At 38.1% G+C, this 26578-nt stretch overlaps 2 protein-coding genes across 2 annotated transcripts in view; one reads left to right on the forward strand and one right to left on the reverse strand.

Annotated features, from left to right (window-relative positions):
• Positions 1-153: 153 nt before the first annotated feature.
• LOC139735060 (protein Wnt-5b-like) overlaps positions 154-26578 on the forward strand; it is a 67446-nt gene continuing 41021 nt past the window's right edge. The window contains exon 1 of the mRNA XM_071645833.1: positions 154-183. The gene's annotated coding sequence lies outside the window, so the exon portion shown is untranslated. The remainder of the gene's footprint in view (positions 184-26578) is intronic.
• Positions 18094-21383, reverse strand: LOC139735059 (F-box/LRR-repeat protein 14-like). Its single transcript, XM_071645832.1, has one exon. The coding sequence runs from the start codon at positions 21377-21379 to the stop codon at positions 19955-19957; it is 1425 nt and encodes a 474-aa protein (XP_071501933.1). The 5' UTR covers positions 21380-21383; the 3' UTR covers positions 18094-19954.

Genomic DNA, 26578 nt, shown 5'->3' on the forward strand with positions numbered 1-26578 from the left:
TGCCATATGTGTTATGTATAGTGTTCGTGTACTGGAAATGTTGACAGATGAATTTACCAGGTTGATGTTGATCATATTATAATTGCACATCCTCTTTTTCTTCACTTTTTATTCGATGCAGAATTCACTCCTGATTCTAGTCCTGTTCACCAATCACCGAGGAGATTCTCACCTTCAAACCAGGTGAGCACGGTCGTGTGCGAATGATTTTTTTTGAAGCTTTTATTCTTTTCTTTTTATCAGCAGTACGATGCTCCCATGGTTTGTATTGCTAGAACCTCGGCGGTAATAGAAATGAATGCGTTCTTCTTAACTAAACCAAGCAATTACCCAGACTTTGATGTTGACATGTGTGAAAATTCAATTAATCTATAGGTGAAAAATGGAAAAAGTGCAGTCAATGGAAAATAAAAAGGTCAAAATCTTTGAAAACATTCGAGTTATATGGTAAGCATGAACGTATATCCTGTTGAGTAGACATCTCTTCCTTGATTTATCATAATTACATGAATCAATGAGATAATGATGAACGCACCAGCAAAAAAAAAAACACTGTTTAAGTGCAAATGATTGTATGACAATTTTGAGACCGCCGTTGTTTCGAGGTTGTCTTATTGTCTTTTTTTTTACAACATGGGGTTCTTTAACTCTGCATTCGCTTTGAGAAGACACCGTTTAATATAAACATGGGGGTAATGGTTGAGACAGAAATAGCACCTTCTAATTTTCTTGGAAACGGACCCGGAATGATAGTCCTTGCAAAGGAAAGAAGCAGGATAACAATAAGAAAGCTAACGCTTTACTTCAGTGTCATATCTTGTAGCTGCTGATAATTATTAAAATAGATCTCGGCAAGTTCGCCTATTTTGTCCTCTGTTTCCCACCGTGTTCCAGACGTTTTAACGTTGAAGCTGCTGCTGATGTTGGAGTCACGAAAACGGACGAACTTTTCTAGTTATTAATAATTCATCGAGGAGTTTCATTTCAATAACGATGTAAGATCATGTTACCGATGAAAAACTAAATCAATGCATCACGTACTTCAAAATGATGCCCTCCAAAGCACAGTCAATTTGAATGAAATCTCATATGATTGAATACTCTGTATTCAGGTATATCTATTGAGTCACCTGTGAACGTAATATTGTATGTAGACCTAATTACGTGACAGATAAACAGTAAATGGGAAAAATTTCTAATGTACGACCGAAGGACTGATTTTTACCTTTTTCATAAGATAGTTTGCGTGCTCTCAATCTTTCCATATTGTATATTTTCACATGTTTTCCTTTCATAAAAAGAAAGCCTAGTTATGCAATTGGATATACAAATAGGTCTCTTTATTATCTTTCTGTCTTTTATTGTAATGCGTACATTCATTCCCACATCAATCGAAGACGACGGCAGCATTCAGATGTTGCATCACTTAGCTGTCATGCTAGACGCCCTCCTTTCGGATGCCCCTTGATTATCATGAAACCATAGATTACCACCTTTAAAGGACAAGTTCACCTGAAGATACATGTGGCTTGAGATAATGCAGCAATATAAGTAGAACGTATCAGTGAAAGTTTGAGGAAAATCCGTTCAAAAGTCATGAATTGTTTGAAATTTCTACGCACTCACTGCTGGATGAGAAGACTACTACAGTTGATGATGTCACATGCGTAGAATGATATAAAGAAGAAATAAAGAGGATTCCACAAAATTTCTTTTTTTTTTAAGTACACACTCCTTAACTTCCTACCGACATTATGTTAAGGTATGATTTATTGCTCCCCCTGCCTTCTGTATGAAAGGGGCAAGTCATGTGCTCTTTTATTGTGAAAGAAAAGTGAAAATTTTCTTTATTTTCGGTTTACACAAAAACATCACAAGCTGTAGTAGTCTTATCATCCAGCGATCGCGGACTTGAAACTACAAAAATTGATAGCTTTTCAACGGATTGTCCGATTTTACTCAAACGTTCACAATGTGTTCTCTAATATTGCTGCATTCTCTCAATTCACATGCTTATGAAAGTGAGCTTGTCCTTTAACGCATTCAGATCATTAGCACAAAAAAAGTCCCCGTTCATTGCTGATTTTCTTTGTTTGTTTTGTTCTGCTTTGTTTTGTTCACGGAGTTCTTGACAAGAAGAACAAGATATAATCTTTTCAAAGATTTCATCTTTTTTTTTTCTTTTTTTTTACGTTTTCTCTCCGGGTCGCTTGAGAGGAAAGTAACATTAGCCTCGAGGAAAACATGGAAGTGAAATTAATTCCAAGAATTTTGTATTCTTGTTTCACTCGAATTGTCATAGGAATTATGTTGATGATAACATTCCATCTTGACATAGAAACATGTGGATTCTGCAAGGTTCGCAAAATGTGTGCTATTTTATATTGTTATCATCGTTATCTTCCCGCGGAATGGCTTCATGGCTGTTCCCCGATTCTATTTGGCGCGATTTCGACATGGACCGATTTATCACACTGTGAAAAATTGCGGAGGAATCTATTTTTTTAGAGCTTCTCACTGCTGGTAAAGAGGCCCATAATTAGAAGAAATATATATATATATATATATGAACCACAAGAAACCACCAGCTTATTAGTATATTGTATCAGTAACTAAATATTATTAGCGAAATCTGCTGTGCTCTTCAGTATAGCATTGTTTTGATTGATCATTACATTTCGTCTGGATTGTTAGCCTTTTAAAATTCTGGATTACTATTTTGGTAGTTTTTTAAATAAAGCTTCATTTATACACAAAGTATGGTGGAAAGAGACTTTACTCATGCTTGCTTTCTTTGTAGAATACTCTCCCTCGAGAAATGAAAAAAATGTTAGGTCAGATAAAGCGTTCAAATAATCTTCATAGGTATATGTTTATATTAGCATGTAAATGATTTTCCTTTTAATTTTGTGATATGACTTTTGCACTGTATAAGTTGTTCCTCGAGCACTTGATTTCGAGTGGATCTGGCGTCTTACGAATGTTATCACACATATCATTATCACTAGTAGTGTGTAAATATTGCTGTTACTTTTGATGAGTGCACATTTACAATAATTCTCCCAGGGCTATAACATAAGATTGTCACTCAGGCTAAATTTAAGTAATGCAGTCAGCATGTCAAATAAGATTCGCATATCGACTTACAATTACACAACCGTTTAGGCCTACTATTACATGAAACGAAGAACGGATTTTTGTAACCTATATTTTTTATCGTAACTGTGGACGATTTTTTTTTCACTATCGTATAGCAAAACAAATTTATTCACCTTGACTGTGGTAGAAAACTCCAGAAGGAGGGGTTGCCGTGCGACAGCAGTGATCTGCGAGAGCAGAATTTTTCGTTACTTAGCTTCTTGTCAACCACCTGTCAATCATCTGTCATCAGATTCTACAAATGGAAATTTAATTCTTTCCACGCAGGGGAATTCTGCCTTGGTTAAGACTTTATGTAGTTCCGCTAGCTTTATAGTACGTCAATACATACAAAAGGAAGCTTATTCTCCCGCATATTATTCGGGCCATTTTACCAGGCCACACCCTTATGATAGATATAAGATTATTGGCATCATGACTATAGGTAACCTTCAAAGTACCATGTGTTAGTTAAGGTGTCACCGTACTCGTTACCATTATTACTATCATTGATGGAAGTCATAACTAGTTTTAAAAATTCAAACTCAAATGAACTGTCCCAGAACATCAGAATTTTAATCTCATAATTTCATGCGGCGGTGATATTTTGCTTTATGGTAATATCAAATTTACCTCGTGGATTCTAGGGGTAGGAGGTTATGTTTAATCAATATCGCTTTCTCAGCAATAGAGATTGTGTGTGAATTTAAAAAAAAAGTCTATTAAAAAAAATCGAACTCTAAAGGGTTCATTAATGAAAATCTTATAACATCGTGAAAAAGAAAACATTGTAACGTTGTCTGTGGCGTTCTGAATGTTTGATGATGCTCATTACTATATACATTATTCGATTTGATTATTTGGTTATTCATGTGTTGTACCCTATTGCTTATGTAATAATCATTACAGCGTAATCTCACAAAAGTGGTGAAAATTGCCCAGCAGACTTGCGCTAAGTCTAGAGTACGATGTCGTTAGTGTCAAGTGTCTTGGGTGAACTCTAAAGGTCTGTCGTTGAACCCCCAGTGGGTTCAGTCTTATGTCCCACTTTGAGTTCCCATGTTTGCTTGACTCAACGACTTGCCTGTATACGCACCTGACATGTGTGTGTTTAAAGTTGAACCGGGCACCACTGGAGCGGCTGCACTTAGCTCATAGACCGGCACGAGTTATCAGGCCAGACAGAACATGGACAAGCACAATGTGATTGACAGTTAAAATGCCCTCAGGCAATGTAAAATGCAGCGTTGACGTCCGAAGCAAGCTTCTGCGGCGTGCATGAAACAAGCTGTGGATCATTATGCGAGTCCAGTTATGTTTTGCCTATAACCAGAGTAGGAAGGAGCGTATGAAAGCGGTAAACAAGCAAACAAATAAAATAAAATAAAACAGAAACAAAACAACAAAACAAAAACAGAACAACAAAACAACAACAAAAATAGAAACAAACGAACAAAGCGCTTCAAACAATGTCTTTCACCGTGTCCAGAAGAACAAAAAAGTCATGATATCGTATTTGAGTCCTCTGTTTGTCATACTGGTCTGATACTTCCTAGAGAATATTTTTGTGTTTTGGTGTTTTCAGCGATTAAGCCAATTTGAAGGAGATTCTCAGCACCAAAGATTCACCATGACTCTAAATCAATTCCTTTCACTTCCAGTCTTTGCATGAGAGATTAGAGAGAATGGTGGAGGTGGTGGGTTGATGTGTGTGTGCCTTCCTGGCTAGTAATCCTTGTGGGAAAACAGTTCAAACAAAGTCAATGCATCAAATTTAATTCCTCAACATGCATGACAATACACGCTGGGCCAAATACACAGCCCTCCAACACACACACATACACACACACACACACACACACACACACACACAAGTCCATGCATGAGGAACGGAGTAGTCCTACTTACGACTAATGCTTGTCTCTTTCCATCATCATCGCCATTGTTTTGACAAGCTAGTTTTAGTTAGTATAAGCCTACAGAGTACAATCAGAACAAAAGACCGGAAGTAGTTTCAGCGAACTTTGACATGAGTTAACATTATTTTCAATACTTTATCTTATTACCAAACAGTCATATAAGCTGAAGTGAGGATGATTATTAATTTGTCACAACTCTCCCACTGATCGGTGCACCACAAAATACTATGAAAATCACGGTTAAGTCCATAAAACTTAGCAACTGTAATACAACCCTTTACCATTCGCAAGGATTTATATGAATTCGCAAAATCACAGAAATTAAATTAATTCTCTCAACATTCTGGGGTCCTAGCTAATATACTACCGTTGTTTGGAAAAATCTGTGAACTTGAATATTAAAGGGACTGTACAGTACTGGTTGAGGCAGGGATTCATGTTTTGAACATTCCTAAGTGAGATAATGAAAAGCCTCTTATGAAACATGGAAGAGCATGTAATTCTAAGAAGGATTCAACATTTATTTGATGAAAATTGGTTTTCAAATGGCTGAGATATCCAAAAAAGTGCTAATAATAAAAGGTGACATGCCCCAACTTTATTAGTATCTCTTTGTTTCACCTTGTTTTTGGATATCTCAGCCATTTCAAAACCGATTTTCATCGAATAAACTTTTGATTCCCCTTAGAACTGCATGCTCTTTGACATCTCAGAGTGGTTTCTGAATATCTCACAAAACATTAAAAGCTAAATCTTCACCTCGACCAGAACTGTACACACCCTTTAATCGTAACTTTCTTCTCCTAGGTCTGATTTTGATGAATCCTGTACGTTTGGTTGTTGATTTTTTTTTATTTTCCTCTGTTCACTCCCCCAAAATATATAGATTTGAATAGGAATGGTTTCAAATGCAGACTTACGAAATTTGTATAACTTAAAATCTGCTCAAAATTAAATAGATTTTGTTCAATTATGATCAGAATCTATTGTTACTATGAAAAGAATTCAATCAAAATTTGATCAGATTGTGAATAGAAACCTTGTCAGTACTCATCTGAAGGAATTCATATTCAAATTGATTAGTTCTTTTTTTTACAGTGTTTGGTAGAGCCAAATTGACTCGCATTTCAAAGGAATGGAAATGGCAAACGACTTTCAATCAGGCTCACACTCACCAGCGAGAATCTAGATTTAAGATAAGGTCGATCAGAAAGAGATCACAAGCGCCACGGTCAAGCATAACTAAAATGCGTCATGAATTTCATAAGAATTAACAGGCTTTAAAACCTTCCAACTTCCATGTCGTGCGCGTAAAAAATTCCTTAGAACTTTAATTATACAGTGTATATCATGGATATTACCTCCCTTATATTACTTTGTTGTTAAGAGTAATGTACTAAGGTTATATCATTATAATGCACTCGGTGATGAACTATATTGATCTGCATTCTTCTAAACATGTTTATCTTTTTTTATTTTGTTATTGATATTCTAAACCATGCGTAATTCAGCTTTTGAATTGGAGGCAAAATGTTTCGCTTGAGCCTCACTCCAATGAATTGAATTGAATTTCATGTGCCCAACTACTTACACTCTACAGGGAAATGCGTGTCACACGACTATTGTGGTGACCGTTTATATAAATTATGTATACATCAGTTAGTTTTGATAACAGCACGTTGGGAATGCGAATATGCATGTTCGTATCACTTGGCTTTTAATAGGTGGAAGGACCACCCATCAGAGACAAACTTTAAAAATTGTCTCTTTAAAGTCTTACCATTAGACCACAGAAATACAGATGGTTTTGAAGTCTTAAAGAGCGGATGTAAAGTTCCCTTTGGCCCATGTATATAATTATATAGAGAGAGAGACATGTGAAAAGGTTAAGGAATGTGAATATTCATGTTCGCATCACTTGGCTTAGGTGGAAGGACCACCCAATCAAAGACAAACTTTTAAAATTGTCTCTTTAAAGTCTTACCATTAGTATAGACCACAGCAATACAGATGGTTTTGAAGTCTTAAAGAGCGGATTTAAAGTTCCCTTTGGCCCATGTCATAGAGAGAGACATGTGAAAAGGTTAAGGAATGTGAATATTCATGTTCGTATCTCTTGGCTTAGGTGGAAGGACCACCCAATCAGGGGCAAACTTTTAAAATCGACTCTTTAAAGTCTTACCATTAGACCACAGCAATACGGATTTAAAGTTCCCTTTGGCCCATGTATTATATATAGAGAGAGACATGTGAAAAGCTGTGAAAACCTATGTTTTGATAAACGCTTAGTGGCTTGGACCGCCATTTGGCTTCCTTGTTTGTTCGGGAAAGTGCGGTTTGAACATCACCATTCAGATGGCAGTGTACAGAAGGGAAAATGGTTGACTTTTCTGGCAACGTAATAACAAGAGAGGGTTGGATAAAGAGAGGGAGGAGGAGAAGGAGAGGGGAGAGCGTCGTGCCGCCATGTCTGTCAGGCGGCTTGCCACACTGCATCCAGGAGTTTCTTCTTCTAAAGGAAGAGAGGTGCATGCATTCATTTCTTTGTCGAACTTTACGTTGCTTTATTATCTCGAAGGATTATGTAGTAACCAACAAGTGCAAAGCGTTTCTAAAAGAAGGAAGAGAGAAGGGAAGAGGGACAGCGGGATGGGTGGGTGATGGGTGATTGGTGATGGGGATGGGGAGGGGGGGGGGGGGGGGGCTAGTGGAGAGGGGTGGGGAAGAGGGGATTTTTTGAATTAAGATCCCGGACCATCTCTGGAAACGGATGAAATTAAATTAATTTGAATTAAATACTTTATGCCGGATCTGCGGAGAACGAATTGTTGCACACACACACACACACAGACACACACACACAGACACACACACACAAAGAAAGCAAGGCAAAATGCAGCATTATCCCAAATGTCAGTTCTTCATGTTCTGTGCTTGTGTGCCGGTGTGTATGTGGTATGTAAGTACGCACCACAGATTGTTTAATGTATCAACTTCATTTCAAAGCTGTTGTATACCGGCATCATGATACAGCATTCACAACATGTACTATACCATGTATACTGTGAGCTTCGGATCCTGTACAAACTGCATTTTTTTTTTTAAATGATAGAAAGGTGCAGCTGTTTATATGCTTGTATACGGCTGTTTAAGCCCTTTGACCCTAAACTTCGTACTCAGAACTCGTATGAATAAACGTCTCTGTTCACAACTGCGCTTCGAGTCGACGCTATTCTACAACCTATCGCGCAGACGTGAAAAGTGCGTTGACGTCGTGCTATATCGATTCGCAATATCGAAAGTGTGAGTTTCTGTTCGTTTTCGTCCAAAATTGCGCCCAGTCGACCATTAATTCAATATCCGCAAATGGGGGAACAAAATGCCGAGCGTGACACTACAAAAAAACGTGAGCCCCTCCCTCCCCAACCCTTTTCTTTTTCTCCCCCCCCCCTTTTTTTTTCATTTGGTAAGAACAGTAATGTATACGGTAGACGTGTGGTGAAGTAGTTGCTTCTTCACATTGTCCTGTCCCACCCACACAGAATATCCTTATGCTTGAATCACATCTTAGATTACCATTATTACTAAAGCTTGACATGATTACAAGCGTTGGTGTGTTTAACTGGAGCCGTCCTCACGTGCATGGACACAGCATGAATATTTCACCAACGGCATGAAGAATATTGCATTGTTTCCGTGTACACTGTGACCGAAGCATGCAATTTCTGTGTGTTTCTTTACTTTAATTCCTCTCTCCCTTTTCTCTTGCCCCTTTTGATCCTACCTTCGATGTCGTCATCATCTTTAATCCGACGTCGAGATGCATATCAGGACTCAGAAATAAATAGTTGGCGCACTCCGATGTGATATTTTCATCCTAATTCTAACGGAGGTCAGTGCGAATTGTTTTGATGTCACAAATCACGTGGCCGACTCGTCTCTCGTAACGTGACTGCGGAGGAGTATGGTGGAAAGTGAGGAAAGGTTTAAAGAAACAGGAAACACATTTCCTTTAATGACACCAGTAAGAGGCAAAATTATATCAACACTACACGTTTTCAGATTATATCAGCACTTTCATGGCGCAGCCCTAAGGTAAGAAAAATGCAATTGCTTTTTCAAGGTCAGTATAATAACGAGGACTGTAATAATTATTAGTATAATACACTGTACTTAACTAAAAAGCAATTAAATTGATGCTATTCAAAGATCTCCCAAATCTTGGGATAAGGTTTTCACAATTTTGACATCGTTCATTTCATTTCACCCCTTCTCCAATATATTCTGACTTTGAAGTTGATTTCAGACATATTGCAGGCAATTACATGTACTGCTTGTGTACAAATTTATGAAGCATATAATAGACCTAATCTTACAGCATTCACTGATGATGTTATCCGGTGACTTCTCGATTATTCAGTACTATTACATGTAGATTACTACCTGAAAATTACGTGTGCGTGAGGGATTTCACTCTTTCTTTATTTCTTTTTTTTTTTTTTTGGCTTTGCGCAATAATTCTTTTTTTTTTTCGAGAGTATGCGTATGCTTGAAGAAGCCGAGGTCTCCGTTTTGTCTTGAACTCGCCAGCCATTCTTTAAAACATACTACTGTATCTCCCGTCCTATTAGTGGTGTGTGTGTGTGTGTGTGTGTGTGTGTGTGTGTTTGTTTGTGTTGGCGTTTGTTTAGCATAGGCCTATACACTCCCTGGCAGGATATTATGCTTTGTATTTTTATCTCGTATAGTTGAATATTATGTATTTTGTGCCCGTGCGTGCATCTGAACATGCAAATCAGAATCTCCAAGTATACTCCTTCACAGGAGATATTCATAATTATGAAATCAAAATAGCATTTTAAAAAACGGGAAAAGTATATGCTTATGCAAATGTATAAATGTGTGTGTTCTTTAATGGAAGATGTGGGGTAGTTAATAGGGAATTACAAAAAAAATATCAAGGCTTAAATTCAAACCATTCCTGTTATAACGTGCAAATGCAGTATAAGCCTAACTGTAATTTATACCAGTTATCTATTCCAATGAATAACAGTTAAGAAAATGAATTATTAGTAAGTCCGCGTTCTTTCACCCAGAATAATGTAGTTTTCGATCGCACTTTGTGATTTATATCTATATTTGTCGAACACATGACTTGACGAAAATGGTCAATTTCAATATATCATGATTATATTACTGTAGAATGGTGGTTTGAATGAAATCCCAGTAAAGATTACGGAATAGTGTGCGCGTGTGAGAGAGAGAGGGAGAGAGAGAGAGGGAAAAGGAGAAAGAGAGACGGAGAAAAAAGAGAGTGCTCTATTAATGATTTTAAGAATAAGCTGGACGAGCATTGGATATTTGATTACGAGTAACTACTACGTATAGGTCCTCAGGGGCGGATCCAGGGAGGACCGCAATCGGTGCACGCCCCCCCCCCCCTTATTTTTTGTTGAAACAAAAGAAAAAAAATGGGGGAGGGGTGCGTGCGCGCCCCCCCTTTAGTTTTGCAAACGCGCCCCCTCTTCACGGAATTCCTGGATCCGCCCCTGGTCCTCATGGGTCTCAAGCAGTTTTCATCCCTCCCTGCCATGTGTATGTCCAATAGATTTTTTAGAATTTACGATAGTCATGTTTGAATGAGTTTAGCCCAGGCTATATAATTCTTAGAAGGATCGAGAGCAGCCGATGATACAACCCTGATCGATGAAAAGATTCTGACCTATACCATCGTTCCGGAAAAGTAAAAGTAAAAGTGAAGTAAGTAACAGATATAGAGAGAGTATGTATGTGTTTGTGTTTGTGTGTGTGTAAACTGTGTGTCGTGTCTGGATGGGAAAATAATCAGGAGAGATAATACAGTAGAAGTGGGTTTCAAAATGCGTGAAGAAGATGAATTTCTCTTCGATCGCTTTTAGTCTCAAAAGTAGGAGCTAGTCCTCAATTAGTGAAAAGCTGGAACAGTATAAAGTAGACTCATCAAAATGATTCCAGCCAGAATAGAGACGTTGGAAAGGAACATAGGATGACGGTTGAGGGAACTTTTCATTTCATGGCTACATCGTAGAGAGCGAAAGAGAGAAAGAGGGGTGCGAGGGGGTGCAACGCTTTCGGAGTATACAAACAGTCAACTCCATGTCAGTTGATCTTTACGATACTGAGGAGAACAGTCAACTCTGTGAAAAGGCGGTCGAAGTTGAAGATAAGAAAAGTCGAAAAGTGTTGCAGCGGGTGTTTTTCAAATCATTGACAAAGATCCTAAACTTGTTGATCTAAAAGTGTTTAAAAAAATCAAGCGATTACTGTATAGATATGAAACTGTTTTAAAAGAATAGGTAATATGGGATTGATTCATTGCATTGTACCACTAGAGTTAAGAATGGTTTATTATATCAAAAGGAATTAGATAAATAAAGAATTGTAATGATACTGTTTAAAACCAGAGAGAAAGATGCAGCTACTTGTTTTTTTTTTCATTAGCTATCTTCATAATGTCTAAACCAGCTGTAAGTTAAACTTGTGCGTATACAAGAATCGGTATCCGTGCCTTTGCTCGTGCGCATGATTCATCCCGTGCGTTTTACACAAAATGGAAGCAAATTCGTCGAGGGTTCCGTCATGTCTGTAGAAGCTAAAATTACTTACGAGTATACATGAATCTTCCTTCTTAGTTTATTCATAGCCCACTTACAATAATGATGGCGGCCAAACGATCGAACATACTCTGTTGGTCTCTGCATGCTTATCTCTCCTGATACGACACAAGTATGCTTTTAACAACTCCTTCTCGACTAATTCCCATGCGATAATACCAATGAGTGACGTTGCTATTTGAGTTTTCTAATCGTGTGATGTACAAAGCATGCATGTTCCAGCACTTGAGGTACATAGAAATACTGGTGATTTATAAACAACAACAACAACAACAACAACAACAACAACTTTGATATCTCCCATGATTCACACGATATTTCACATCCGCACATAATCGTAATTTTCGTATAAGAAAGACCGAGATAAAGAATAAAACATATTAATGAGCTATAATATACGCCAAAGGGTTAGATACTATAATCTAAGAAGTAAGGCAATAGAACGCGTGATTTCTGAATAAATTCGAAGTCCCTACAATATAATTTTGATACTTGATTCATATTCCCGAAAATCAGTGGGATTGGTTAAAAGTGATTCGTCATGATCTTCTACCTATAATACACATGAAAGGATAATTTCATTATAATCATGGATCATTGTCTTTCTTCGGCCATATTCATGCAACGCAAAAGTAGTTCAAGTCACCGTTACCATTGGGAGCAGTGATTAAAAATGTTCGAATGGATGCATATGTATAGTTCAGTTGTCACAAAACATCCTACCATATAAAACATTGGTAAGACGCCGCAAATATAAGGAGATATCACAAATTTTCTCCATAAACCTAATTGTATAGACGGTTCATTCTAGAAACGATTTTGATAAAATTACTGTTCACATTTTGTATATCTAACAATACCTAACATTGATTATACTGACTAAATTTTTTAAGTTGGTTGTTGTTGGTTGTAGAACTATTTTGCAGCACTTTTTCATCTGCAAAATGATAAATAATCGGGCTTCAAGGTGAAGATGGAACTTAATAGCGCTTCCTTTGTGTATTCAGAATACACTTCTGCTGTGATTTTCCACTTTGTCTACAGGAAGACGGAGGGTTGAAATGAGAAGAGAAAGGGTACTTTCCGCACCAGTTAAAAGTTAGTTGTTTCCTGGTTAAAGGACAAGTTCACCTTCATGGACATGTAGGTTGAGTGAATGCAGCAATATTAGTAGCGCACATCATTGAGAGTTTGAGGAAAATCGGACAATCCGTTCAAAAGTTATTAATTTGTGAAGTTTCTGCTCAGTCCAGACTGGATGAGAAGACTACTATAGCTTGTGATGTCACATGAGTACAACGATATAAAGAAAGAATAAAGAAAATTCAACATATTTTCACTTTTCTCGCATAACAAAAGAATACTTGACTTCTCTCTTTCAGAAGGCAGGGGGAATAATATTACCCTTAAAGGGGCATTCCGGACGATTTTCATAATTTCACATCATGTAGTGCATAAATCGACAGCCCCATGTATAGATTTGTGGAATTTATTGTGGTCCTTGAGCAGAGAAACCAATAAATTGAAAATCTTAAACAAATTACACTGAACAGTGTTGATGACATCAGAGCCTCATATATTTCAGATATGTAGCAGTGTAATTCCATTACAATACCGCTTGCTCAACAAGTTCACCTGTGAAAAATCTATGCATGCCTTCTTCTTTTGTTCTGCTTCCTTGAGCCCCTACTCCTGCATTCTTATGGTGAGGCTGCTATGTCATCATTCTTGTTCATTGCAATTTGTTATAGATTTTGAAAACATTCTCATTCCTCATCCCAATCACTAAAAATTCTGAAACTCTATAGTCAGTTTAACTAATTTATAGTTGTTCAAATGTAAAAGTCGGAAAATCATCCGGAGGTCCCCTTTAACATATGTCAGTAACAAGTCGAAGAAATTTGCACTTTATTCAAAAAGTAAAGTTTTGTGAAATTCTCTTTTTATTTTCTTTATATGGTTGTACGCATATGACATCATACACTGTAGCAGTCTTCTCATCCAGCAGTGACTACGCAGATACTTTAAAAAATCATAACTTTTGAACGGATTGTCCGATTTTCCCCAAACTTTCACTGATGTGTTCTACTATAAATATTGCTGCCTTCACTCAATCCGCATGTATATGAAGGTGGACTTGTCCTTTAAAAGAAAGAGTGAAATTTTATACAAGCATGCGCGACAGTGAAAATCTGACCGAAATCAGAGTAAAAGAATAAGAAAGTTATGAACTTTCAAAAAACAAAAGAAGATAAGATATGATAAAAGGATACAAATATGGAATGAAAAAAAATCTTATGCTATATAAAAGTGAAAAACATAATATTGTTCATTGTTAATAACTTCAAAAGAATGATCAGTCAGATATATTAGGATTTAAGAATGTGGTGCAACATTGCGTTTGAACAACAAAAACAACAACGAAATCCACCGAAAATGTCAAGAATTTATGAACAAACCATGTTTCTGAGGCGATGACATCATCAACCCACTATAGTTCTATTTGCATGATGAATTATTATAATTGATTGTTCAAGAACTGTTTCGTGAAAATCAGCGAAACTTAACAATTTCCATAATCCAGTTCCATATCCTATTTGGATTAAATTTTCGAGTTCATGTTTGTAAATTTCACTCTCTCTTCTATTTTTACCCCGATTAACTTTATCAATAAACCTCTAAGAGCGGGAGATATGCATAATAGATTAGCAGGAGAGTTACACCTCTATCTGTACCGTTTTTGTCATGTTTGTTAGTTTGTTTGTGTTTAGTTTGGGCGCTGTTGCAGTGTGTTACAAAAAGAAAATAGAGAAAATGAAATTCATCATCGCAATTCAGCAAATAAATTTGCTGAAATGCAGCAGGTAGAACACATCAGAGAATTTTGAGGAAAATCGGACAATACAGTTCAAAAGTTGTGAATTTTGAAAGTTTTGATGCAGCCATTGCTGGATGAAGAAAAAAACGACTAACGAACTACTAGTATACAACACTTCGTGACGTCACCAACAATGTACAGCGATATAAAAAAGACATAAAGGAAAGTCAACATTTTTTTTTCTAGCGTAATGAAAGAGCGCTTACGTACCTCTTTAAGAACATTATGTCAGGATATGCAAGTCAAGGGAATGTGTGAGGCTTGTATGTACAAATACGTTTTAAAATCGTTTGTGTGGTCGATTCCTTTGGAGCTGTACAATCCTCTCCTTTGCAGAGTCATAATTGCTAAACAACTCTAGTAATTTGATGTTGGACGAAAGAAATAATCTACCTTCAATTTGCATTCCAAACATGGACAATATGTGCAAGTAAATGAGAGACGTATGGGTATTACATCATCAAATTGACATAATTATATGAATGTGATCAATATCATATTTCTGGGAAAACGCGAAACTTTCCGTAAATGTCAATGTCTTATCCAATTTTAATGAAACCTCTCTACCTGTGTATACACACGTAGTATTTGATTAAAGAGGAAGTCCAGACGATTTTCACAATTTGACACTATGTAGTGTACATACAATGTAAATGTTTAAGATTTGTGGAATTAATTGTGGTCCTTGAGCAGAGAAACCAGAACTCTGAAAAACCCAAAACAAATTACTAGTACACTGAATAAGCATGATGACATAGGAGACTCACATATTTCAGAAATTAAGCAATGTAATTCCTTTACAATGTTATGTACCGCTTGCTTCATAAGTTTACCTTTGCATAATCTATGCATATTATGCTTTCTTCTTTTGTTCGGCTTCCTTGAGCCCCAACTCATGCATTTCCATGGTGAAGCTGATATGTCATCATCCTCGTTCATTGTGATTAGATTTGTTCTAAATTTTAAAAACCTGCTCATTCCTCATCCAACGAAATAAATTCTAGAACCTTGTACCCAGGATAACCAACTTATATAGTTGTTCAAATGTAAAAGTCTGAAAATAATCCGGAATTCGCCTTCAAACATTGTGGAGAAGATTAGCTAATAGACACCCCAACCCTACCTTAGGAGCAGAATGCCTCGCCTATAGAGGAGACCACGATTCCTGCACGAGACTCGAATCGGTGACCTAAACATGGGGATTCCGTGCTTCTATCCGTTGAATCACGGAGGCACAGGGGATTTTCTCTTCTATATACCTCCCTGGTTGAAGTATGCAATCATGTACACCGAACAAATCGGGGTTTCAATCAGTTTCATACATGCAACCATCATTCCTTTTAAATTTCAATCTTGCGTATTTCATTGTACGGGCTTAATTATTCAAAGCAAACAAATTCTCAAACTTCATTTTATCATGATGCATATCTTTTGTTAGGATTGCTCTGCATTGCTGAAGACGAAGTACAGGAGCAGCATTTATGAAATGACAGTGTAGGATTTGATTTTCACGTAACATCTTTATATCTAAATCCTTACCATTTAATTACATCTTAAAGATGTAAACAAAGTTTAACGCGTTTTTATGAAAAAAAAAATGAACCTTCAATTGGTATTACTTTTTATTTTCCCGGTTGAGTTTCCTAGCTATTCGATGACTAACTCGGTCCTGCAAACCGTAATACAATGTAGAAAGAATGTATAAATTCATGAATGAAATGCCAGAAGTTCTATAAGAATACAGTACATGTATGTCTATTTCAAGGTTTTCCTTGCTAGTTTTCTTATCACTGCGAAGCATTTCATTCTGAGATAATCATCGTATAGGAGCCTACCATGTTTACATGTATTGGAGATTACCCTGAGTTTTGCTCATTATCTTCACTTTGCAGTTGGAAAAAAAGAGCGCGCATAGAATAGCGCGCGTGCGCACACACACACACACACACGACACCCAAGCACACACGCACACGTGTAAATATACATTGGTACATGGTGTACATGTAGGCCTCATTAACTTAAAGGACAAGTTCACCTTCATGTACATGTGGATTGAGTGAATGCAACAATATTAGTAGAACACATCAGTGAAAGTTTGAGGAAAATCCGACAATCTGTTCAAAAGTTATGAATTTTTTAAGTATCTGCGCAATTACTGATGGATGAAAAGACTACTACAGTGTGTGGTGTCACATGCGTACAACGATAATGAAAATAAAAAGAGAATTTCAGGAAATTTTACTTTTTGAATAAAGTGCACATTTCTTCGACTTGTTACTGATGTATGTTAAGGATAATATTATTCCCCTTGCCTTCTGAAAGAGAGAAGTCGAGTGTTCTTTTGTTATGCGAGAAAAGTGAAAATAAGGTGAATTTTCTTTATACTTTCTTTATACCGTTGTACTCATGTGACATCACAAGCTATAGTAGTCTTCTCATCCAGCCATGACTGAGCAGAAACTTTAAAAATTCATAACTTTTCAACGGATTGTCGGATTTTCCTCAAACTCTCACTGATGTGTTCTACTAATATTGCTGCATTCACTCAACCCACATGTCTATAAAGGTGAACTTGTCCTTTAAATATGTAAATGAATTGAATTACGTATACACTGTTACAGCTATACATGTACACACTATTTCACTAAACTAGTAGGGTTTAGTTATACACGTGTAATACATGTAGTGACATTGTGTTATCTTCATGTTTAGCGCTCGCAGCGGAAAATCTTATCATGACACATCATCCATACACCCTGGGGTAAGCAACAAACAAACCACCAACTTCTGATTTACATAAATACAACCACATTAGTCGTTGAGTTTTTTTAATAGATATATATTTATATATCGAATATTATATTCCCAATATAATCATTGACGCTACTTACATCTGACATAAAACGTTACTTCATTGAAGAGTGTGTTTAAGGCTACAACATTAATGTACAATACTAATGCGTATCTCTGTCTTCACATCATTGAGACCACGGATGTTCAGTTGCCGTGATTTTTTTTAAAAAAGAGCGTAAATAATAATATTTGTTTCCAAGAGGCAATTATCTAGAAATATGGAAATGAAATCTGAGCACATTCGGTGAGGGGGGTACTGAGTGCCTGCTTTTAGAGGTCGCAAAACTTGTAGCAATAATTAACAATTTCCCTATATGATTGACTAGAACTGCCTTCATTTTGTACTTGCAAATTTTCTCACTTCCCCCAGTCAGGCGGGCGCAAAACTTCATGAAAATCATACATGTCATGTTTTTTTTTTCAACAACAAATTCCCTGCCATGCTTATTTTTCTTTGTTTTTCTTTTCCACTGAAAAATCATCGTACATTAGACATATTTGAGGTAGAACACCTTAATTACAACACAACTTCATGAAACTCACTTTGATACATGACTTGTAGTTCAAATGAAGATACTGTAATATCACATCGATTATTTCCATTATCTTTGTCAGCGAGTTCCATAAAAAACACCACACTCCCCCACCCCCTCCCCCCCCCCCAAAAAAAAAGGACAAAAATGAAATCAGTTGGCTCTAGACACAGAGATAACAAAGCAGGTTTGGATTACACATGCAGAAGGACTTACAATGTAAATTTCCTTTTGGGAGAAAACTACAGCCCTTGCCAAAAACCGACGCGACCATCAACGGGAAAGATAATGTGTGTGAAATTACCCTTTCATCAGATGCATAAGTCCTTTACAAACGTTACGTATTACTTATGTTGTCTGCTAATGCACTACAAATATTGTACATGTAGTAGATGTATTTGGAGCGGGATAGCACCGGTGGAATACGGTAGCTCAGACCCTTTTCTCGTTTAAAGGTATCGAAACACTCTACCATTTTATAATTGCAGATTTCACGTCAAGAATTTACCCCAGAGCATTCGCAGTCTTCGTGGCATGTAGCTTCCAGCTTAGCCTCTTCACGTTCATTCTCATGTTTCGATTGAGCCAATTTTCAAACATCGAATATTATACCAGAATGTGTCGCGAAAAGTACTGAGTGAGCCCGTATCATCAGGAACACAACACATAAAAGAAAAAGAAAAAAAAACAACAAAACAAAACAAAATATGGCTGACCTGTTTAAAAAGGGAAAATAACAAATCCTGCACGGGAGCCTTGGGCACTTCCTTGCAAAATCGAGAGGCTGATTGTACCGAGCCAGCATGAAGTATTGTGGTGTGCTGGGATATGAGGAATGAATAGCATAGCAATGGGCGCTCCTCTCCGCACTTTAACCATAAACAGGAGGGGTTAAAGGCTAGAACCGATGACCTTTGAACCCGATTCGTCTGCGCACAATACTTGTACCGTCTTGCGATCATGGCACTGCGTTATCCCGGTGCGTTATTCAAAACCATACAGCCATGCAGTCTACAACTGTTTCATACTTTCTTAGGCCATTTCTGCTTCGTATTGAACGCAGAACAAGAATGACACTATCATACGTCTTCTGCCAATTTGTATACATGCGACACTAGTGTATGAATAACGTGCAAAAACTTGAACACTTCATGATGTAAAACAACGATTTGGCGTAGAAGTAGAACAACGAGTAAAATATCATGGTGTAGGATGGTTTGACATGTATCAATGTCTGTTTTTTTTTTTGAAGTATGGCATATAATATCTGGATTCACCTCTTGTATGACATTTCGTTATATTTCTCTACTTCTACTGAAGGATGTTAAACATATATCAGTACCCGCAATTCGTCTCGTCTCCAAATGTAAGGAATAGAAATTGAAAAACTGAACAATTGCCTATCTGTCTAAGATAAATTTCATATCTCCACGGACAGCCATGAACATTGTATAAATGTACGAGTCATATACTGTATTATAGACATGTGTAATGTTACCTCATTTTATTATGACCTTTCAATTTCAACATATTCCCCGTTCACATAATATTCACCAGCAGCCGTTTCATTTCCAAACTCTTGCAGATTTATTTTACCAAAGGATAGTTTCCTGTTTATTGTCATAAAATTTGTCAGAGTTTTGCCTTCTTTACTGGTGGTTGACTACTATCTACAGGTGCTAGTGGAATAAGTGATTATGTCTTGCATCATGTTAGATAAAAACTCAGTGTTCATCTGCTCCTGTTCATCTACATTGCTGCTTACAAGCAGTTTAAAAACGTTAAAAGTATTTTTTAAAGGCGCTCAGTAGCTCGTAAAAAATAATATTCTATTTCACTGATCATCAGTGAAGAAACAAGATTTTCATTCCCGTGGAGTGTGGCGTTGTGACAACCCAGCAGTCACTCGGTAAAAATTAACACATCGTAATCTGCTGAACATAAAGTGAGCGACTACTACCACTGCTGCTGCTTCTACTACTACCTCTTGTGCCAGAGCCCGAGGTTGAGGACAGATAGGCACGGGAGTTGCATGATCCGTTCTAGGCCAACGGTGGTGATCATCGTGCAGCCATACAGATCGATGCATTGCAATTCTTTCAAATGCTCAGCAATGAGAGCCAGGCTTCTGTCCGTCACGCTGACACACTGTCCGATGTTGAGGGTGGTGAGGTTGTGGAGATTCCGGACCAATCTCCCCAACCCCTCGTCGGTGATATGGCAAGAACTTAGACTACAATTTGTCAAACTGGGCATTCCCTGAGCGATGTGCGATAGCGCAGCGTCCCCGATCTTGTCGCAGAAGCTGGCATCCAGTGTGTTAAAGTGTCCCCCATACTCGGCGAGGTGAGCAATGCCGATGTCGCTAATGTTATCGCAGCTCCGGAGGTTGAGTTCGCGAAGACTCGGCATCCTGGAGAGGCTGATCATGCCCGTGTCCGTGATGCCGCAACAAAAACTCAAGTTGAGGCTGGCGAGCTTCTGCAATCCTTTGGCAATGCTCATCAGAGCTGTGTCACTTAATTTCTGACAATCCTGTAGCACCAAGAGTTCCAAATCTCGCGTCCCCCTTGCCGCCTCCACACTCACTCCAGCTAAGTAACCGATTCCCACGTCAGATATGTGCCGACAACTTCTAAGATTCAATCCTTTGAGTTTGTGAAGTCCCCTGGCGATAACCAGGAGTCCCGTGTTGGTGATGTTGCTGCATCCTGCCAAGTCGAGCACCTCCAACTGTTTCAAATACTGCTCAATTCGCCACAAACTTGTATCGGTAATCTGCTTGCATAGACTGAGATTCAGTACTGTTAGTGTGTTGATCTCCCGTGTGAAGGCATGGGACAAACCAACATCAGTCAGGTTGTAACAACCACTCAGATTTAGGCTCTGTATGCTTGGCATTCCCTGCAAAACATGGCTCAAACTCCGTCGTAAACTGAGTATCTGAACTCGTTTGATCCCCCGTGCCACAAGACTTGGAAACAAAGAGGGGTTTGCCCGCCGCAAATGCAACTTGGCCTCCACTCCACGCCATACCGAGCGGTGATACGCCGCGTCTCTCCATGCACGACAGACCTGTGCTACGCGGCCTTTATCACGTACGTCCAAATAGCCGAAAATTAAGGCGAGTACTTCAGGAAACAAACATGAAATGTGAGTTTCCTCTTGGTACTTGTCGAAGGGCATTTCGTCCACAGAGCGACTGGCTCTGTTTCGACGGCTTCTTCGATTCCCAATGGCTTCACATTTGCGATGTTTTCCATGCAGAAATCCGCCGCCTCGGACGGCCGATTCTATGCACACACCACATTCTCGTTGCACGCTGTGCCGCATAGATGCATACGCTATAACACACGTCCGTTGAATGAGCATGCATGCGTGCATCGATATCAGTTCACAGTGCATAACACAGCGTGGGTATGGACAGATGAGACGGGGCCGCTCAGGTCGCGGTTTGTGGCTGGCGAAGCACAGTGTGCTAGCTACCCCCTCGGTACACTCGTTTACCATCGCACTGTGTAAGAACGTATTTGCAGTGGCCTCAGGCATTCATTGATAAGTCACGTGACTCAGTCCAGCGCGGCGTACGGCGCTGCTGTTGTGACGTTCAGTATTCTTTCCGACTAGTCGAGCGTCCACCGCAGGGGGAGGTTTCTTTTGAGTCGCAATGAGCTTCGCCAAGCCAAATTGCTGATAACCTGAAAAAAACGAGGAACGCGCAGCAAGACACCAGTGTATGTTCTTTAAATCTATATGAAAAAAGAACCCTGATTCATATCGACTAGCAGAGAGCTCTCATTTTTTGTACCTTTTAATTTGTGGTTCATGCTTCCACTATGCAAATTCAGCTATTGTGAATGTAGAATGCGCTTACTTTGGCAAACTAGATATCACTCAGTTGGATACTGTGGTAATTTTCTGTGTGTTAACTTGAGACTAGTAAGCGTTTTTGAAGAGTAAGTGAAGCTGAATGTAATCATCGCTCTTTAAGGCGGACAAAGGAACCATTGTACTGTGTTTAACTTTACGAGACCTGATGTGTTACATGCTTTGGCCGAGACCATGGTCATTAAATGGAAATCGATTAGGTTAATCCTTCCTTTGTTATAGAGAGTTGGATTGACTAATCCCTACCATTCAGATGAAGTCAGTGACGATGTTGGTACAAGTATCAAGAAGAAAAAGCTGCAGACAGCATAATTAAAGGATTGGAGTTCCATGAGTCAGGGGTGTTTGATTTAAAGAAAAAAAATCTAGCCGGTCTCTGGTAGGCTTACGTTGTCTTCGGAACTTAGCACATGATCATCATGGTGTGCAGGTCAAATAATTATAAAACAACGCATCACAGGGGAATCTAACGTGGACCGGGTTGTTGTTTTTTTTTTTCCCAAGAATTTTACATTTAAAATTTGTTTACCTGGAGGGCTCTAAGTAATGGTTAGCTTTAATTTGTCACATCTCTGTAACTACCAATGGCGATTTGTGTCAGTATGCAAGCTAGTGTTTTAGTTCATGTCGACGGTGGTCTATAGAGGGTTAATATGGGAAATAAGTTCAGTCAATTCGAATAAATACTTCTGGAATTGTGTCAATTCAATATAGGCTAATTTAGGGGGAAGAAATGTCGGTGTAGCTTCGCTACATTGGGTGGGGTTCGTTCTTGTAAACGCACTGTTGCATCACCAGCACACGATCAGTCGTCAAGAAAATAATGAAACACTGTCCAACTCGTTTGCTTGAATCAATAATCCAGGCCTGTCCTGATTTAATGATCTATTCATCAAACACTCGAAGAATCGCAATGAACATAAATACACGAATGTGTATCCAAAGCGATGTGATGTGAACTTATGGTTCGAACGTGGGATGAAGCGATGTGAAGTGAAATGTAGTGTTCTAAAAGTGTCTCATGGGTGAAGTGTCATAAAAGTGTCCTGAAAGTGGTTTACTGTAACAAAGGAATACATATACACTTTAATTATACTGTAAATGCTACTACATATGGTACATAAGCGTCGTTATAGCTCACCTTGTGTATACTTGGCTAGTTACTAATAAGCATTAATTGATTATAGTACAGTAATTAATTAACATAAACATAACACTTGAACTGAATGATATTTACAATGTAATCGGACAGACTCATAACTTCATCATTCTGAAGGGTTCACCTCATAGTCTTCTACTAATCATTACATAAACTATCTGTCTAAGTAACATGAACAGAGTGTTTATAATCATTGCATACAGTCATAACAATGCATGGAATTATGTGTGTGTGTGTGTGTGTGTGAATCTCCTTCAAATAACTGAGATTTTGACATACAATAATTGCTGTATAACTTTACTACTAACACTGTACAACTATACACACCTTTAATTATATAACAAATAATGATGACAACAAACATTTCTTTTTATATCACAATTGAATTAGCACAACTATTGATTATTGGCTATTGACTATTGGCTGAAATAACAAGTATTAAGCTTCTATCTCAACTTACCAACTGTTTGAGAACCCCAGTCAATTGTTGCCATACAGTCCCATACTGTATTTTGCAGCCTCCACTGCTTCGTTGATTCTGACTGCCTTCTATCACCGATAGTTGCACAGTGAAGAAGCGTCAGAAGTTTCGCCTGTTTAAAACCAATCCTCCCTTTTCTCTATACAAATTATATCAAAAAGGAATTTCTAGAAGTGAAACTACTTGAAACAGTGCCGACAGTGGCGCCAAGTGCACTGGGTCGGGCAGAGTCCCCTTAGCGATCCGTCATCTTGACACGGTTAGTCCTCTTTTGACCTCTGTCATAACCCTTATGACCCGCATTTCTCTATGAATATATTTGAACTATATACATATCAGATCTCCTCTACTGACATCTCATTATGCTGAATGAGTGTAGGCATTATAAGTCAAATACAGTGGAAAATCACACTTCTGCCGCTACAGTCGGTTTGGTCTTTTTTTTTTTGCACATCATGACATGTAGGCCTATAATGTGTAGATGTGTGTGTGTGTGTGTGTGTGTGTGTGTATGTGTGTGTGATGTGTGTGTGTGTTTGTGTAATTGTGTGTGTGACAGAGAAGGGTGAAATTAAGAATTTTGAAAGAATGTCACCAAATAATGACATTTCATATTGCACTAAATGAAATTGCACGTCTATAATTATGTTACGTGATCGCGTACATAATATAGATCTTGAAACGGTGTTCATCAGACCACAAAGCCAGTAACGTGGAATTTTCGAATGGACAATTTTATATGATACTGACATCTGCAATGGTAACCTTGATTCTTAAGGATAATCCATTCATGCAGGACTTGTAGGTTTCACAAAGAGCAACATGTGCATCCGCCATCTTTGATAAGTATTTTGTATATAACACTCATTTTTCCGCATTGCTTTCACGAAAACATTGATGATGATAGTACATGTATATCTATACTGTTCCTGTCTAGATACACTTGCGCATGTCCATCATTACCCACAATTGTAACTGTTATAGACAAATTTACAATTATAGGCAAACTACAAATATCGACGATTCTCGATAAGAATCAGAAACGTAGGTCGAGAATGCGATGAAAAGCTAGAAGTGTATTCCTTCCATGATGGAATACTCCGTATAGATGATGATTACGATCAAATTTATGGCGAGATATTATCTAGGTTGAATGTATTTCAGCTGTAAAGAGAAAAGTATATCATAGAATATTCTGGTGAGAGATGTATATTGAGGCAGTCATGAGAAACACCGGCTTTATCACTGTCTGACCCTATGGGTTGAACTCAAGGCGTATTCTCTCCTTTCGATCGGCTCGAGTTACATCAGCTGACATCTTTAGTATACAGCGCACTGTCTGGTGAGAAATACAGCTGTAGATGTGATATCAATGTTGTCGCATATGGACTTACCTTTGTGACTGAACTTTCTCACTATCGGCAGTGGTATCAAACACCCTTACATTTTAGAGATTGTAGTTGTACTTTAGAGCTTTAGAGCTCTGTGAAATGTAACATTTTTTGTACAAAGCAATTGTGATATCACAAAGTAATTCTGACATCGCGCACTGCGTCGCACCGTCACTCTCTGAAATGTAACAATTTCTAACAAAACCATTGTGACGTCACAAAGCAATTTTGACATTGCGCACTGCTTCATACTGTCACTCAGCGAAATATACAAAACTATTGTGACGTCACAAAGCAATTTTGACATTGCGCACTGCTTCGTACTGTCACTCTTTGAAATGTAACATTTTCTAACAAAACAATTGTGACGTCACGAAACAATTCTGCCATTGTGCGCAGCATTGTACCATCACTCTGTGAAATGATTTTTTTTTACAGAGCAATTGTGATTTCACAAAGCAATTCTGACATCGCGCACTACGTCGTACCGTCACTTTTGTCTCCGAAATGTAACAATTTCTAACAAAACAATTGTGACGTCACAAAGCAATTTTTTATATTGTGCACTGCTTCATACTGTCACTCAGCGAAATGTAACAATTTTTAAGAAAACATTTGTGACGTCACAAAGCAATTCTGACATTGCGCACTGCTTCGTACCGTCACTCTAAAATGTAACAATTTCTAACAAAACCATTGTGACGTCACAAAGCAATTTTGAAATTACGCACTGCTTTCTACTGTCACTCTTTGAATGTAACATTTTCGAAAGAAACAATGTAACATCAAAAAGCACCCCTCCCCCCCCCCCCCGCCCCCCCCCCCCCCCGTAAATAGTTCTTTCGGAGCCACCTCTGCCCATAGTTTTAACCAAAAACTCTCAGGGCAAAGTATATTGTTTTAGAATGCTGGCCTCTTTAACACATCATGTTGTAATATTTGTGGAAATGATGTCACAAAGCAATTGTGAAATGTTACATCGCGCCCTGCCTCGTACGGTCACTTTGATTAAGATCCCTCCACAACGTCGCATCCACCACACGACGTTTCCCCTCATATTCCACTTCTTCTGTTTAAATTTTTGATCGGAAATATATAACAAATAATAATGCTCGCCTAATTTCGAGTTTCTGGTATAAACTATGGGCGTCGGTGCCTCCAGATGTACCATTCACTGAGAGGCGTAGCCTCTCAGGGTATGAATACAATATGTAGTACAGTGTACTATTTTGAAGTCACCTCTGCCCATTATGTATTTACCAGAAACTCTCATGGCAAAGTATATAGGGCCTATATTTCTATACAAGGTGATGAGGGCAAGGAAACCATTTTTGCATTGCTTAAGATGGTTTTACAGTGGATTCTATTACCTGCCTGTACAAATCAATTAAAGAGAGCCTCTGCTAAACACATTTGCTGAGGTTCGAATTTTATACGTACACTTAGGATACAGTAACACGCAGTATTGGATTTACGCTTAACCCAATCACACATGCCAATGCGGCCTGAATATAAAGAGCATCAATGCAAGAATAAGAGACGTAAACTCTTGTGCTTTCTTCGTGTTTTGGGTTGTTCTAAGGAAATTTGGTTGTATATACATTTCAAATCTCATTAAATCGCATCACGATGCTATGGCATCAAGTTTATACAATGTGAAAAAAAAAAGAACTTACACTGTTACC

This window comes from Diadema antillarum, unplaced genomic scaffold (assembly GCF_040938485.1).
Source record: "Diadema antillarum isolate AM-2024a unplaced genomic scaffold, OU_Dant_1.0 seq00000563_RagTag, whole genome shotgun sequence".
Taxonomy (NCBI): Eukaryota; Metazoa; Echinodermata; class Echinoidea; order Diadematoida; family Diadematidae; genus Diadema; species Diadema antillarum.